Genomic DNA, 18168 nt, shown 5'->3' on the forward strand with positions numbered 1-18168 from the left:
ACAAGGCAAGGCAGAAACCAGAGTACATTTTATATGTGTTCATGTAAGCTACTGAATGGATTATTTAAAAAAAAATCATGACTAAGGTCCCATTTAAATTACAGGGCTTAAGATAGTCATGATTAACTCATTGATTTGATTCTGGGGGAAAAAACCAGAACACATGAAAATTGACTATATACCCATTTCTTAATGTTATATAATGGAAGTTTTTTTTGTTTGGGCCATAATTAAAATGGCCCAGATGTATAACTATTTTTCCACCAATATAGATCTTGGATTTCAAATGGTACATTACTGTCATTAAATTCAACATAAAATCTATGTCTGGGTTTAGAATTCTTCCTTGGATTATCTCTAAGAGAACTAAAATCTTACAGAATCCCAATATCCTACAATTATAATCTTGAGATCACAGCCACAGAGGGCTAGGCCCATACCTTTCAATTTACATGCTCTCCAACATAGCTCTGATCCTGCTCCTTGCACTGTTTAATTGTTCTCAGGTAAGATACCATCTAAGCAATGTGAAAACATTTTCCTTCAAAGATACCCAAGTAGTTCAGACCTCTGAGCCATAAAGCACTCAGAGTTTCCATGGGTGACTGGTGATCTAGAGCTTGTTTTAAGAACATCCTAGTCTCTTTGGAGCTAATGCTCCAACATCCTAGTCTCTTTGGAGCTAATGCTTGGAACAATTTAACAAAGCCCTTCGAGGTTTCACTCTTCCATTAGTACACAACCATTCTCTTAGAGAAAATCTAACTTGTAAATAATGGAAATAAAATTGTAGATGAATTCCACATAATTGATTAACTACATATCCATAAATGAGATTGCCACATCCAGCTATCCTCCCAATTTATCATACCATCAGATTTCACAAATAAATGATAAGGCAAGATTAACACCAGGTTCCATTCTGCAAACTTTCATGGAGGTTACAGAATACTTGGCAAGAGATTTAATTGGACTGTACCTTTCTCTACATATGACTGAATTAGAGAACGTATAAAGAAAAAGACAAGTTACCAAATATATCATCTGATGTAAATGAAAAGATTTTGGATGTCTGTATATGTTTCAGACTGCAATCCTATCCACACCTCCCTGGGTCCCTTTGGGGAGAAGGGCGGGATATAAATAAAGTTTATTTATTTATTATTATTACCTGGGAGTAAACACCATTGACTACAACAAAATTTACTTCTGAGTAGATATGGATAGAATTGGGCTCTTAATTATTTTTTACCTGGGTGGCTTCACAACACAGTGGATTGTGGAAGAAGGACAGAAGGACATGGAAAATCCTGTGATAATCATATAGCTCATAGCAATGTTTATCTCTGAGTCCTTCCCTGATAATTGCTAGAACCCATTCACGTTCCATTTTGTGCTGGAAAACAAAAGATGATGCACAATTTGCTATTAGTGCAAACAAAAGTGAAAAACAGTACATTATCACTCTTTTCCATCTTATTCTCCTCCAATACTTGTGGGGATGAAATGTCTCTGTTCAACAGATGTTTCAGAAGAACTAAACACAGATTGCAAACTGGAGCACAAAAAACCAGAATTCAATTATATTAGATATTGTATGACTTGTAAGAACATATTGATGATACCCACACTTTTAAATAAATGGATCTGACCTCATCCTGCTCTCCCAAATCAGGATTTTGAGCCACTGTGTCTATGGGATCCATATAGTCTACTCATAAGGATTCCATGGGTCTCCAGTGATTCTGCACAGCATATGATGGGGCTGCTCATATTCTGCATCAGGAAATTCATATTTGATTGCATAATGATATAAATCAATACCATGTCCACTGTCTTAATTATACATGTTCAATTTGCGTAATTTTTCTTTAGATAAGTGTGATTTGTAGAAGCTGAAATATATTTTGAAAACAACAGTGTAGCAGCAGAAGGAGAAGTTTAGTTAAGTAACAATGCCTGAGCAGAAGCTATGCTGGAAAAGCAGGCAGCTATGCTGGCCTCAGAATCTCTTGGTCCTCACCATGAGCTTGGAGTCTTTGCAGTGACATTTCTGAATTTTGCATTCAAGCCTGAAGACAATTAATTTGGGGCTTTAAATAACAGATGAAAAGCTGAGATTCTCAGAATCCAGTGACAGGTGCACAGAGAATGTGTACAGAACACCAGTCAAAGTTACAGTGGGCTCTCAGTATCCACAGAGGATCAATTCCTGGAACCCTCATGGATACAGATATTGGTAGATAATTGAATCCGCGAGGAGGGCCTCCAAGACCTTCTGGATGTGGCTGGAAGTGCCTTCTGGACACCCCTGGGAGGCCTTCTGAAGCACCTCCTTCATGTGACCAGAAGACACCTGGTCACGTCCAGAAGGTTCTTGAGGTCCTCCAGACACAGGGGTTGGTATCCATATTGAGTCAAATCTGCCAGCACCGAACTCACAGATAAGATGGGTCCATGATACTGGGGAATATCAGCTTATATAGTTTATGTTTCCCTTACCTCTAAATCAAAACTATAGAAAAGCTGGAAAAAACCAGGCACTTTCTTCAAATCCAAATACTGATGAGACAAAAGGAACTTGTTCAGCTTGCTGTACATGTGCTCCTCTGCAAAAAATGCAGAATGGTTATTGTAGCTTGGGAAAAATGAACTGTGTGAATTCATTACTCCCCAAATGAAGCACATTGAAGAAAAGAATTGATTTATTTTTTAAAAGACCCTACTTTACAAATGGCAATCTGAAACACTTATAATACAAACCACATGAATCATCTCCTGCTTTCATTCTTTTTGCTCAGATCTAATTTTCATTAACACAAAACCACTCATATGCAGTGCTCAAATTATATGGAGGCAGGTGGCCCCCCCTTACCTCTTATTATGGCCCTCTTAGATACTGTTTTTAGAAGGTCACTGCGGGGGAGGGGAAATTAGGCTAAAGTGGAGGGAGTCAGGAAACAGGGTCTGAGAATTTCATTAAGAGGTCCTGCATGTAGTCACCTATAATTTGACGCCTGACAGAGACGCCTGCATTGGCTCGGTCATGTCGTGAGAATGGATGATGGCCGGATCCCAAAGGATCTCCTCTATGGAGAACTCGTGCAAGGAAAGCGCCCTACAGGTAGACCACAGCTGCGATACAAGGACATGTATCACCAAAAGTGATTGTGAGGAGCTCCAGAAGGATCTCTCCAGACTGGCAGATTGGGCAGCAAAATGGCAGATGCACTTCAATGTCAGTAAGTGTAAAGTCATGCACATTGGGGCAAAAAATCAAAACTTTAGATATAGGCTGATGGGTTCTGAGCTGTCTGTGACAGATCAGGAGAGAGATCTTGGGGTGGTGGTGGACAGGTCGATGAAAGTGTCGACCCAATGTGCGGCGGCAGTGAAGAAGGCCAATTCTATGCTTGGGATCATTAGGAAGGGTATTGAGAACAAAACAGCTAATATTATAATGCCGTTGTACAAATCTATGGTAAGGCCACAACTGGAGTATTGTGTCCAGTTCTGGTCGCCGCATCTCAAAAAAGACATAGTGGAAATGGAAAAGGTGCAAAAGAGAGCGACTAAGATGATTACGGGGCTGGGGCACCTTCCTTATGAGGAAAGGCTACGGCGTTTGGGCCTCTTCAGCCTAGAAAAGAGACGCCTGAGGGGGGACATGACTGAGACATACAAAATTATGCAGGGGATGGACAGAGTGCATAGAGAGATGCTCTTTACACTCTCACATAACACCAGAACCAGGGGACATCCACTAAAATTGAGTGTTGGGAGAGTTAGAACAGACAAAAGAAAATATTTCTTTATTCAGCGTGTGGTTGGTCTGTGGAACTCCTTGCCACAGGATGTGGTGATGGCGTCTAGCCTGGACGCCTTTAAAAGGGGATTGGACAAGTTTCTGGAGGAAAAATCCATTACGGGGTACAAGCCATGATGTGTGTGCGCAACCTCCTGATTTTAGAAATGGGTTATGTCAGAATGCCAGATGCAAGGGAGGGCACCAGGATGAGGTCTCTTGTTATCTGGTGTGCTCCCTGGGGCATTTGGTGGGCCGCTGTGAGATACAGAAAGCTGGACTAGATGGGCCTATGGCCTGATCCAGTGGGGCTGTTTTTATGTTCTTATGTTCTATGTTCTTATCTGCAAGAGGGATCTGAAGGCCTTAGGAGTGGACCTCAACAGGTGGGAAACCCTAGCCTCTGAGCGGCCCGCTTGGAGGCAGGCTGTGCAGCATGGCCTTTCCCAGTTTGAAGAGACACTTGGCCAACAGACTGAGGCAAAGAGGCAAAGAAGGAAGTCCCATAGCCAGGGAGACAGACCAGGGACAGATTGCACTTGCTCCCGGTGTGGAAGGGATTGTCACTCCCGAATTGGCCTTTTCAGCCACACTAGACGCTGTTCCAGAACCACCATTCAGAGCGCGATACCATAGTCTTTCGAGACTGAAGGCTGCCAACATAATTTGAACTCCCTCTCCCCCTCCCTCCCACACAAAGAGGAGATGATCACATGAATTTATTTAAAAACATTTTCACTGAGTCAGTTGCACCACAGGGCAACTCCAGGTAGTTCACCAAACAGAGACTAAAACAGTACAATTAAACTGAGAAACAGAAGTATGAAGATGGCATTACAACAAAAAGCAAATAAACTGAAGGCCATGAATATTTCACACTAGAAAATATAATTTGTGTGTCTTAAAGCAATCCTTGCTCATTTCAAATCAGCCAGCCCAATCCTACCTAACTCCCCTATGCCAATGCAGCTGCACCAACAGGGCATGCGCTGCATCCCAAAGGGGAGTTCCAAGCTCTGGTGGTCTCCTCCGGTTAAGGGAACATTTATTCCCCTGCACAAGGGCAAGCCCTCACTCACTTACTGGTGAAGATCTGCTACATTGCTGGTGCAAGTCCAAGCAGATCTGGGAAGGTGGATTGAGCCCAGGAAAGGGATAGGATATTGGTGGCCACACTGCCGCCGATACCCCCTCATCCCAACCTCAATCTGCCCCTCCCCACCCCATCTCGTCCCTCCCTCCCCCTCCCCCAATCTGACCTTTCTGAGTCTGGGGGCGGTGCTCCTGAACTGCCACCACTTGCAGTACTAGTCCTAAAATGGCTGCCAGTGGCATGCTGTGTGCGCTACCAGAAGCTATTTTACAACAGTAGAACTGGGTTCCAGAGTTATGAATGCCTTTGAACACCAGCCTGATTCTGAATAAGAATGGGTGAATATCTCCCAGAAAGTTTAGAGGAAGACTAATTGTTGCCTTATGAAAGGAAGGAAGTCTAGGTTCTATAGTACCTGGCCTCAGCATTTGCTGAGCTACTCTTCCAATATAAAGCGTCAAAGGGAAAGTAAGCCTTAGATTTGGCTGTTTGATTCCATTTTGCACAACATCCATAAGGTAAAGTAACTGTAACAGAAGAGCAAAGAAAAGAAAAAAAATAGGAAACAGGTTATTGAATCTCATTAATAACTACTGGATTGTACTCTAAGATGCATCTTTACATAACACAACAGGACTTTCCTTATGGGAATGGGGGAGATATTTTAATTATAGTCTAGAAATAACTCAAATCCAACTGTAACCAAAGGCACATTCCAATATTACAAAATGGGAAAGGTTATTTGACAGAAGAAATTATTATTAATATTCAAGACTACATGAAAAATCTCAAGTTCTGTACTTGTATTAACACATTAGTGTTTAAAAATAAATACACACACTACAAGTTCAGAGAGACAAGGTAATCACATAGTGCCCTTCTATGGAACAAAAATTAGCAAGACAGTACCTGTATTCAGATGCAACAAACTTCAAATCCTAAAGAGCATACACAGAAGTCAGACAGTATTTTATGCTGTTCTGCACCAGTTGCACCAGTACATGCTAAAAATATTGTGCAAATAATGAACGTAAAATATTACGCCTGTCAGTGACATGTTGTGCAACATAGTGTGGAGTGCACTGTGCACATATGCAAAGGCTAGTCACAATTTTATTCTGATTTCTGTGCACAACCACCTTGTTCTATCATTTCCATGACAGAAGCCTCCTTATGCAACAGGGTAACTTAGCATACAATCCAGTATTGCTGGTTCAGGATCTAGTCTAAGTTTGTATACTTATCCAGTACAATCCTAACTTGTAATCTTGCTTTGGAACCATGCTGATGTGGACAAAACAGCAAAAATGGTTTGATCAAACCATAATGTTTTGACTGCAAGAGGAAGGGCCAGGAAGGACTGGATGAACATGAGGCTCAGTCCCAAACCTCCAAATCACATTTGAGTTCAGTAACCTGAGAAATGCTTTCACAATACATTTAGTTTTTGTAATGCAGTTATTTAAGCCAATGCAAACATTCAGCATTAAAGTCAACGAATTCTTACCTGCCTCTGTTCTCGGAATCGAGCACCTTCCAGGTGAGAGCGAAATAAGCCCAGGACGTAATATGCTGCTGATCGCATGTTACTATCGTAACTGCTAAGGGCAGCCACTGCCAGGCTGAAAGCATTCACTTCAACAAATTTATGACATGCTACCACACATTCTACAGAAAGAAAAAGTTAACATGCTATTAAAAAGAATGTCTCTTAAAATCTTTTAATAGGGAATTCTAATGATAATAACAGATAATAACAACAACAGATCTGCACAATAACATATAGTAACATCTAACTAAACAAATGCCCTATAGAAAACTATCCTCCTTATTGCATTCCTGCATGACAAAGCAGATTTCAAACTGAATCTTACTAGAGTGTCTCAGCATAAGTGAATGTCTTCCCTGACTTAAAATGACATGAGCCCTCATGCACCCATTTCCTAATGTGTGTTGCACTATTCCTTTGTACCCCTATATCCCTTCCCTTCATTTTCTTCAAATATCCCAGGGTGTATATTCAAAGTCATGTAACAAATTAATTACCCAGAACACACCTTCCCATGCAATATGTAGGGTAATACAGCTTGGTGAAAAAGGATTTGTCCTTCTTTTCAATCAATGCACATGTATTTCAACAGCAGCAGTTCTAATCCAAGTTAGCAATTGAGAGTATGGAATAGGCAGAGCTGTTCCACAATGATCTCTTCCTCTCCATATCATTCCTTCTTCCATACTAAAGGGAACATTCTGTTTGTAAACAAATAATATTTCTCTTTGTTTTATGGGCAAGGCCTGCACTTACTGAAGATTGATCTGGACATCTGAATACGGGTCATTGAAGGAAACATTTATAAGAGGACCTGACCTTGTAAAACAAAAATCACCAGCTGACGTGCAAAGTTATGTCTAATTTATGCTGGCCATACAGTTTGTGTACAGAACCTTGGAAAGATCAAGGGGAAATGGCTGCTGAGATAATGATTGGCTCTAGAAATTGCCAGAAGGGACTCTGCCCCCTTTTGTGCAATTTGGGGCTTTTACACCCAGTGAGAAGTAATTATAGAAAATTTGCTCACAGGTTACTGTTATAACACACGCAGGAAGTGAACACTGCACTTTAGGTGAACAAAGGCACTTTAGGTGAACAAAGTTTAGGTGAACAAAGTTCACTTTAGGTAAACACTTTAAGTGAACAAAGGCACTTTAGGCCACATGCTGAAATAGCTCAGCATGCTCAGGATGTTCCACAGAGCATGTTCAGAGTCACAGTAGTTGGACGGAAGTCAATATTCCATGTAGGCAGCAGGTTTTTGTTTTAAAAAAATCTTTGCAGGACAAAAAGAAATATTGAGGCATACAGTGAGTAAAAGCAAGCCTTAGCAATTTGACAAAATAGGGAGGCAGCAACATAGGCAAACTGAATGGATTTATAAGAGGAACTGAGGCAAGATCTGTACTTTAGATAGTGTTACTGAAAAAGGCAAAATCCCAAATAAGATAAACTTTCCATTCTGACTGGTGGACAGGCTTCAGTTGAAGGCTCTTGCATTCTAAGAAAGAAGTGCTTTTAAACTCACAGCTACTAGTGACCAGAGATTCTTTTTTCCTTTGCCACACAAACTGAGATATGACAGAGCAAAAAGGGGGGGCAGGAGAGGGGAAGAGATAGCAAGTTCAGGGATAAAGACAAAACAACTCTTGAAAACTCTATAGTAAAGCCAACATGATATACAGAGGTTAGTGTCAGATCAGAATCAGAAGACCTATGGTCAAATCTGCATTTGCTTTAGAGCTCAGTGAGTCACCACAGGCCAGTGACTCTCTCAGCCTAACCTACCTTACAGGGTTGTTAGAGAAGGAGACACATGTATGCTGCCCTGAACCCTTTGGAGGAAGAGTGGGATAAAAAAGCAATAATAAAATAAATGAAGGGGAGCAGCTCATGTTTCCCAGGAGTTGGACTTACACCTGGAAGATCCAGGTCCAAAACCCCATTCAGCCATTAAGCTTCCTGCGTGACTTTGGGCAAGTCACTATCACTATCTCTCAGCCTCACCTACCTCACAGGGCTGCTGTGAGGACAAAAGGAGAGGAGGGATTATGTACACCACCCTGAGCTCCTTGGAGGAAAGGTGGTATAAAAATGTGAAAGATAAATATTTCTCAGCAAAAGTCCACTAACATGTACCTACAATATACTGTACTAACAGGCAACATAATTTCCCCAGTTTTTCTGGTTTGATTGCCCAGCCTGCTGTGCAGTGTTCTTTAGTGCTGCTCATTGGACACATCCACAAGTACCTTCACAACCAATTCCACTAACTTCTGAGCCTCCATCTCTTCTGCATCCACGCAGCCATTCCAGAGGCAAACTATATGTTTCATAATTTTATTTCCCTCAAACATCCTGACTATCCCAAACTCCTGCAACCCAAAGACAGGAATATAACAAGGCAAGGGTAGAGAATACTAAGACACCCTGCTACAAAAAATAAAGGTTTTTTTTTTTGCCTACTTGTGAATTAGAAGTATGGGCTAGAAAAATGGAAAAGGAATCAAGGAGATGGGATCCAGCTATAGTTACTGCCAAACACACTACCGTGGCCAAGCCCTAGTACAGAATCACAACGCCAGGTTGCAGAATTTGGTGAATGCCTTGTGCCTAAATAGAGCTCATTAGATAAATTTTGTCACCTTCCTCAGAAATTATTATAACTACATTTTTATCCTGCCTACTTCTAGGAAGCCAAGACAGCAAACAAGATCCTTTTTCTCATGTTATCCTCACAGCACTGGTTACGTTGAGAGATAGTTACTGGCACAAGTTCACCTAGTGAGCATCAGTGAGAACTGAACTTTGTTCTTCCTGGTTCTAGTCTAACTACTTACACCCATACCAATTTGTCTGCTACCTTCAAACTCCCTATTTATAATCAGCGTATTCTCTTGGGTGCATAGTGAGGAAGCAATTGATTTCCTCCATGCAGTTCTGTAATTTTTCAAACAATTACCACTGAAAATACAAAAGGGCAACTATGAACTGCTAAAACCATTGTTACGTTATGCACCATTGTTATGATCTTTGCTCCATGAGGGCTACTTAATTCTGCTTTTCAAAGCAATTACATTATAAACTAGTCATCTGCTCTAAAAGATGTCATTCCTAGTCAGCAAACACAAACCAGATGCCACACTACAGCAGTTACCCAAAGAACAACATGAGGAGGCAGCTGAAAAACTAGCACATAATAAACAGATCACTAATCTCGAAGCATTTTATCAACTTGGCATTTTATAAATATACATATATTTTGTGTAGCGCAGCATATGCACATTAAAATCACAACTAGTTACAAACATGCACCTAATTATGTACTCACAAACTACAGGGGCAGCAGATACTGTATCCATGGATTCACTTATCTGCAGATCAGATCTGGGCCACCCCCACACACACACCCCTTTCACGCTCACCTCCGGAAAATACTCCGAGCCCGACAGTGAAAAAAAGTCATTTCCGGTTTCTCCATGAAAACAGATTTTTTTTAAAATGCCTTATAATGCTTCCCCAGGTCTCCCAATGCCTTATAAGGCATTAAAAACATCACTTCTGGTTTCACAGAGAAACCAGAAGTTACTTTTTTCACTGCTAAGCTCAGAGGACCCTTCGGAGGCAAAGGAAGCAGAGCTTCCCTCGGTTCCGGAGGATAAGGGGGGAGTTCTGCAGTTTCATTTAACCATGGGGGGTTCCAGAACGGAATCCGCATGGATACAGAGGCATGCCTGTATAAGAAAAATAATTTATTTTTTAGAGATAAAAAATTGCTCATATGTAACTGTGAAAAGTTGAAAACTTTTGTATACTCTCCTCTGACAAGTTATTCGGTGGTATGTTGGTGCTCCAAAGTAGCTGGTTTCTTAGCATTTTAGCTGCAATGCTTAAAGTCCAAGGATTCCACAATTCTGACTGTGAAAACAGGCTAGAAAGAGCAGCATTTGACTTCTCTCGGTTACCTGTTCCATGGAACAAGACACTATACTTTGACACAGGTTTAAGTAACTAGCTGCCCTAGGGATGTAAGAGGGCCCTAGCCAACATCCGCCTGAAATGATTGTGCCTGTGTAGATCTTCATCTACAGATTAACACTGAATGCTTTTCATTTTATTTCAACTATTTCAGACAACTATTTCCTATACCTGGTCTCAACAATTCACTGAAGAGCTGAAGGAGAAAACGTGGGTCATAGAGACTGTTAAGATCCATTTCCCTTTTGCCTTTGTTTAGCAGGATCTGTTCTTCCTAAAACAAAAATAACATAAAAACAAAAATAACATAAAAATGCACAATTAAATTTTAAACAGTATGTTCATTTTTGGTTGCTGTGACAATCTCCTCATACAAACATGCAGGCACTGCAAGCACTGTAAAACCGGATTATGACAGTGGTGGTTGCATTGATGCTTATGGCTTTTTGTGTCTTGAAACAGATAAATATGATTTCTAGAAACCCCTTTCCCTCCAAGGAACAGCTTAGAAATGTTTTCGAGATAGCCAGTGCAATGAGATACGGATCTTAGCACTAATCCTTAAATGTCAAATTACAACAAATTACGAATTCCAATTTTAAAGACTCACTGAATTCAGAGGGTTGGACTGTTGTAATTTTAAATTTAAAAAAAGCAATTGCGACCCACTTCTAGTTTCAAAATTGCAATGCAGAAGTAGGCTGTGATTGCTTCTTAGAAGTTCTGTGTGGTAGGAGCTCTGCAGAGGGGTTTGCAGGCTCCCCACACCCTCCGGAGGGCCGGTGGTACTCAGGGTAAGTTTAAAAATGTTTTGAGAGCCTGGGTGGTGTAGTGGTTTGGGAGGTGGACTTAGACCTGGGAGATCCAGGTTCAAATCTCCCCTCAGTCATGAAGCTTCCTGGTGACCTTGGGCCAGTCACTTTCTCTCAGCCTCACCTACCTCACAGGGTTGTTGTGAGGACAAAAGGAGGGGAGCAGCTGTGTACACCACTCTGAGCTCTTTGGAGGAAGGGTGGTATAAAAATGTGAAATATATATATAAATAAATATAAAAAGACCTTTTTTGGGGGGGGTTGATGGCACAATCATGAAAATTGTGATACTGCTGCCACCCCTCCCCACACTACAAGAGAGTTTGGGAACTGTTGGACTACTACAGGAAGAAAATTCTGAGAGATAATCAACGATAGGATATTAGCTGTCATGTCAAGTCTTAGAGACGCCACCTGTAAGAATGCAACTGAATGACAAGAAAAAAAAGGTTCTGTGCATAGCAAAATAACATCTGCATTTAGGTCAAGGCACCTGTGGGGGCAAAAGATGCTGGTGTTGGGGGAACTGGAGAATGGTTCTCATCATTAATTCTTGGTCTAGCAGACAGAGAATTTCTTCCATGCTTGGCTGCTGCCACAATGACTTTCCCAAGCTCTTGCATGTCTTGTGATGCTCCACAGCAGCTGGACCCCAAAGCAATATTCTGGAATTACATTAGGAGGAAGTGAATTGTCTTCCAATATTATAGATGAAGAGAAGATAGCAATTACAATAAACAATTTTATTTATAAATGGGATAATGATGTCAATTTTCTTTTCTTTCTTATTATCAAGAACCCAATACAAGAACTCCTGATAAGCTAGAAAGTGCTGTGGAAGAGAAACTAACAAAATTTAAAATGGAAGCTTAGATAATTTGCACTGACCACTGCAGCAGAATATCCTCTTTGCCTTCAGCTGGTAACCATGACTTGTGGAGACAACAGCAGGAAGATTTAGGCACAGATTAAGGATTAATCCCTTATACTACCTTCCATATCCCAGTTTATTCCTATGACACAAAGTACCACACTGAGGCTGCAATCCTAACCATACTTTCCTGAGAGTAAGCCCCATTGAACAAAATAGGACTTACTTCTGAGTAGACCTGGTTAGGATTGTGCCCTAAAGTGTTTTAATACTGTGCTAATGCAGAAGAAAAAGCTGCTATGCCTTGAGAGTAACTGCAATGCAGAATTCTTGTTAAGGATGTGAGAACAAATCCAAATTTGCTTTTATGTAACCTATACACAGCCTTCAAAAATCAAGACAGGGAATTATGAGAAGAATCAAGATACTGTTCTTTACTCTGCAGGTCACCAATAGCCAAAGGAATGCCTGTTCCTAGGCATAAGTTTACAGGTGGACCCACGTTATCTGCAAGGGTTCTGGTTCCTGGACCCCTCGTGGATACTGAATTCCACATTATACCAAATCATGCAGATTTTGGGGTCCACTGAGCTCTGAACTGGCGTTCACTTTTTGGCGTCCACTGAGATCTGCGTGCAGCCTCCTTGGGCCTCAGAATGGCCTCTGGAGGTCCTAGAAGGGCAATTACGGTTTTTACTTCTGTAAACCAGAACTGCCCTTCTAGGATCTCCGGAGGCCATTCTGGGGCCCATGGAGGCTGCATGCAGCCTCTATGGGCCTCAGAAGAGCCTCCAGAGGCTTCGGGTTGGGCTGAATGTGGCTCATCGATGGTCCAGGGGACCTGCATTGAGCCACATCCATGGATCAAAAATCCATGGATAAGAAGGCACAACCTGTAACTGAAAATCAAAACACAAAATGCCCTTTGCATAAAGGTTTACTGGATATAGAAAGTGATACCTACAGACCAAGAAGTCAGTGACACAGCTCAATACACACTGGTACAGAGTACACACTGTCAATATAAGCGGTGATCAGCTCACCTGAAATTTACAAGGCTTAGACCATTCTTTTCATACAGTCTAAGTAGCAGCAGTATCTTCTGGTCTAAAAAAGAAAAGGATAAGCAAGATGTACAGTGGAGATAACAATTCACAAATGGGACAAATCCACATAAGCTTGTGCATTTCTTTTGTAAATTTTAGTAACCACCAACACTACCTGAAAACAAAGTTACATACACAGAAAATCATATCACTTAATACAAAATTACAGTAGTTCAGAGCAATGTTCATTTCCAACTTTATTTCCATCCTACATTTTCACATCTTTAATTCCAGTGCTGAATGAATAAATCCCATTTCCTAGTTAGTTCTCTTTTTCTTTTCTGCACAAGACCCATGAATTTATTCATTTCTATTATATTTAAAATCTTTATCAGCCATTGTCTTATTGAAGGGCAGGGATCTTCCCACTTTTGAGCCCAGATTATATTTGCCACTATTAACAAGTTTATGACCAGTATTTTACTGACAGAAGTATAATTATATTCAGTGCCATTAAAGAGGATCAACATAATATCCCTAAGAAAACAACAATTTTTGGTGACCATTCCTGCTATATATTGATCCCCCCACTTCTTTTCTCCTTTCATTTTGCTTGGTCCCAGAACACTTCTGAGAACAAGAACAAAAAAGGGGTAGGAAGGATAGGTTTCATTTACACCCCTTAATACAAGGGATTCTTCTTTTAGTTCCATTTCTGGTCGTTTTTGGCCACTCCTGTTATTCATTCGAAATCTAGGCATGCTTTCAATGGAACAAAGATCTCTTTCAAGAGGGTATATGCTTACCTAAAGTGCTCAGTGTTGCACCATAGGCTCCAAGTAATATAGAAAAATGGGTACTTTCACAAACTGCAGGACAATATTTCACTAGCGTCAACAATACATCCACCAATGCCTCTGAAGCAAAACAAAACAAAACACTTTTTTACTTGCAAGTAACTGAGTTACTCTTGCAAAGCAATTTGCAAATATGAAAGTTGCACCACCTCTTTCATGCACCAGTGACATAAAACACAACCCACTAAAAAAGTTCTGTGTGACACCTACTGAGATGAACAGAGCAACACAACGAAATACACACTTTCCATTCGTCTACATAAAGGTATGCTTTATGAACTTCCCAGTGGATGGTGACCAATGAAAACAAAAAGTATATTGTGATGAACATTTTATAACAGTCCTTTTCTAGAGGGCTCCTTCCTGCCCTGGGGATATTTTCAAATCACAAAAACTTTGTTGTTCTAGTATGGCAAAAGCTTTGAGGAGAAAGCAAAAGGGCATTTTCTTCTTACATAAATCTACCTCAGTTCAATTGACTGGGCAAACTTCCCTTTCACCCTTCCTCCCCATCCAGAGCAACATGCAAAGTGACAGGCCCCACACTTGTGCCAACTGATGTTTCTGGGGGCTAATTAAGCAATTCTTTAGCAGGCATTTTTTTTCTGGCTTTCACAGAACTCCTTCTGGGAGAAGGAAGGTCTTAAAATATGTCACATAGCCCAGTACCACCCATTTTGCATTGCTTTGCCTATCTCCCCATCATTGATAAACATTCTGCCACAATCATGCTTGTTTAAAAGAAGGAAGAAAGCAGTTTCTCAGCATTTCATTAAACACTGTATTTAATACAATAACAGACTCCAGTAAGACTTCAGCTCAGCCAAATGTGTGGCTTATTTCCAGGCCTGCTTTAAATTCCAAGCAGAAATGGCTATATAAAATAGTGCAATACTTCATAAATATCCAGTCAAATAACCTCTCTTCCTTTCTTACCAACCTCATCAGGCATAAACTTTCAGCAATACAGGGGCCCGCCATATCCATGGATCCTATATCTGCGGATTCAGTTATCTGTGGATCGGGTCTGGCACCCACTGTGACCCCTCTGGAGGCGTCATCCTTGGCTTCTGCTGAGCTCAGAAGCCCCTCCAGAGGCGAGTGGTGGCCCCTTGGACCATGGGGGTGGGCATTCACCCATATCCATGGTTTCAGTTACCCATGGGGGGTTCTGTTCTAGAACCCCTGCAGATAAGGGGGCATGCCTGTACAAAACTGTTACAAATGTTTGAACTGAAAAAGTCATCCAGATGGGGGAAAAACTAATGCTAATAGAGGAGAATGAGTAATATTTTTTAAAAAATCACAAAACAACAGTGTTTCAGATATAACAGCTCTGAAAGTATGCAGGTGGGTTGACAAGTAAGAGGATAAAAACAACACTTGAAAGACACCTGGTTTATATATAGATATGAAAGGAAATAAAAGAGAGACACCTCTTGCATGAACATTCATGTTGTCGTCTTCTCTTGACCTCAGCATTGTTGACAAAAATAAAGAGTGCTGCGTGATCATCATATAAAGCACTGATAGCTTGACTAATCTCTGACTAACAGAGACTTCCTCCTGGTACAGCAAATTTATAGCTACATTCAGAGTTTTCAGGAAATCCAGGTCTTTATAACGATACCTTCAAAACATGAATTTAAAAAATGTTAAGGCAGAACCATGCACTTTCCAAAGTTAATTCTTTTCCATTACCTCTCAGATACTGTTTGGTTTATGAACTCTCTTGCTGTACTAGCTAATAAATTATTCTGATAATAATGCTCAGCATAGCAAATACTAACCAGACTAAATGAAGAGAGATATAAACTAAGGCAGCTTGATATGAAACGGGCAGCCCAAACGAAGGCGTGCTGGTACAGTGAAGCTGCATGGAAAATCACAGGTATTGAAACCCATGGTTTTTGGGACACCCCCCCCCCCGAACCCAACCAGAGCTGGGCTCCAGTTGGGCCTGGAGGGTTTCTGGATACAGAAATACCTGAAATGCCTCAGAATGCCTGAAAAAGCAAAAAAAAAATAAAATCCACTACTTGGGTTTTAACAGAGTGATGTTCTTCTTGTCTTACAAGCCATTCTGAGGCCCTCTGGGACTTCTCCAGCCTCAGAATGCCTTATAAGGCAATAAAATGTCCCTTCCGGTTTTAAGCTAAAACCGCAAGTGGCTTTTTAAATTTTTTTTTTGCTTTTTCAACATTCTGAGGCCTGCAGCAGCCTCCGTGAGCCTCAGAAAACCCTGTGCTCTGGACAGACTTGGAGGGGGCTGTTTGGCACCCACAGATAACTGCAATCCATGGATGCCAAGTCTGCGGATAACACAGGACCCCTGTATATGCAGAGCGCTTCATATGACCCCAAATGACACAAGCTTCTCAAACCATGTCTTTTTTAAAAAGAGGACATTATGCAGCCACCTTGTTGAAGCTAAGCACATTTAGGTTTGGTCAATGCCTGCATGGGAGACTATTTAGGAATCCCATCTTAAGCCCCATGTGGTGGAAGAAAGATGGGATATAACTGTAATAGAGAAACAAATGAATAAAAGTAACTCATACAAACATCCTAGTACCACAATCTAGAAATACCACAGCCTAAAACTAGAGTAGAAACCTGAAAATCATCATTCTAAAGGCCCAACCCTATCCAACTTTCCCATGCTGATGCAGCTGCAATGCAGCCGCAAGGTAAAGGAAGCAGAGTTTCCTTACCTTGAGAGGCCTCCATGACTGCCCACCACCACCACAGGATGCAGCATGTGCCTCATTGGCACAGCTACATTGGTGCTTTAAAGTTGGATAGAATTTGACCCTCAGTCATCCTCATCTTTGCACTTGCAATCTGTGTAACAATGACTGTAAATATATACTATATTCATCAGAGATGTTAACACTGTCACAAATATTACTGTTTCAGTATAAGAAGGGATTATTTAGATTAGAACACTGCAGAGTGGTGTCCTAATGAAACAGAATTTAAATCTTTTGCATCGTAACTGTAAGCATGTGTGCTTACCTGAGTCCCATTGTCACAAAACTGCGCCAGTCTTCTGGAACCACTTCAATTACAGAGTGCTAGATAGGTAGGAAACAGAAACACAATGATGTTATAGATATATGAGGTGGGGTGGGGAGAGAAACTATCGAGAACTTCAGTTAACCCCCAGTTTCATTCCCCATTTGGAATTTTTTTGGCACTGTCCTGTTCAAAGGCAAGGGACACAGAGCACACAAACTTTAGTAGAGTGAAATTTATGACAACTGATTTAGCAACCTAACTCCCAGAAAGGCAGGATATGCTATTCACAGTACTGCATTCATCCACTGATTTACATTTCAACTATAATCTGAAGCATATTTTATATTGAAACTAACAGGGCCCACTTACATGTAAAAGCATTTGGGGTTACAGTGCTCTTCTAAACAGAATACAATCAGCCTGATTCAGCAGGGAACATCTGTGTGCACAAGTTAGCTTCTGTGTATGTATTCCTTGCTGGATCAAGCTCTCATGCACAAGCTGTTGCAAGTACAGATCCCCTCACTGAATGTGCATCAGTCAATCCAACACAGCAGCACTGTGCAGTGAGAAAGAGAATGCAATCTCCCATCTGCCTGGCATTCCTATGGGCGAGCTACCTCAGTATAGAAGAAAACCTACTGACTAAGCCTGAAATATTCTTCTTCTCTTTTAAGAAAGAAAATCTTCTGTAACTTAGGATCCCTTTTGTTGCAACTAATTCTTATGTGGAAAGCAGTTCTGTAATGTGAGAAGTTGTAATGTGTGAATGGCATTCTAATAAACTATGAAGACAACAATGATAATTGATCACTGCTGGAAAGACAATGAAGTACTGGGAAATCTCTCTTCCCCAAAGCAGAAATGCCCAGATGGGGGAAAAGGGCAATTTATTTAGATAAGTGACTTTAAGGAACTACTGAGTGCATTCATATTCTCTGTCAGTCTCCACACTGAACCAAGGATACCATGGAACTGAAGAAAGGTACAAGATGGTGATTTTTTTTAGGAGGGAAAACTTCACTCATTCATGTACTAGCTGGGTTTAAGCACCCCCTAGTGAGCAAATTAGTGAAATCCACCGTAGTGCTTAATTCTTCACCATACGATTCAGCTATCCAAAGTAGGATAAT

General features: G+C 40.9%; 1 protein-coding gene across 1 annotated transcript in view; it reads right to left on the reverse strand.

Annotated features, from left to right (window-relative positions):
• Positions 1-18168, reverse strand: part of URB1 (URB1 ribosome biogenesis homolog) — a 72514-nt gene that overhangs the window by 6860 nt on the left and 47486 nt on the right. The window contains exons 25-34 of the mRNA XM_066619827.1: positions 17033-17091; positions 15451-15644; positions 13964-14074; positions 13155-13218; positions 11734-11905; positions 10600-10702; positions 6406-6566; positions 5314-5425; positions 2503-2609; positions 1253-1396 (exon numbers count right to left, since the gene is read on the reverse strand). Of these exons, the coding sequence (XP_066475924.1) occupies positions 1253-1396; positions 2503-2609; positions 5314-5425; positions 6406-6566; positions 10600-10702; positions 11734-11905; positions 13155-13218; positions 13964-14074; positions 15451-15644; positions 17033-17091 (1227 nt within the window). The remainder of the gene's footprint in view (positions 1-1252; positions 1397-2502; positions 2610-5313; positions 5426-6405; positions 6567-10599; positions 10703-11733; positions 11906-13154; positions 13219-13963; positions 14075-15450; positions 15645-17032; positions 17092-18168) is intronic.

This window comes from Tiliqua scincoides, chromosome 3 (assembly GCF_035046505.1).
Source record: "Tiliqua scincoides isolate rTilSci1 chromosome 3, rTilSci1.hap2, whole genome shotgun sequence".
Taxonomy (NCBI): Eukaryota; Metazoa; Chordata; class Lepidosauria; order Squamata; family Scincidae; genus Tiliqua; species Tiliqua scincoides.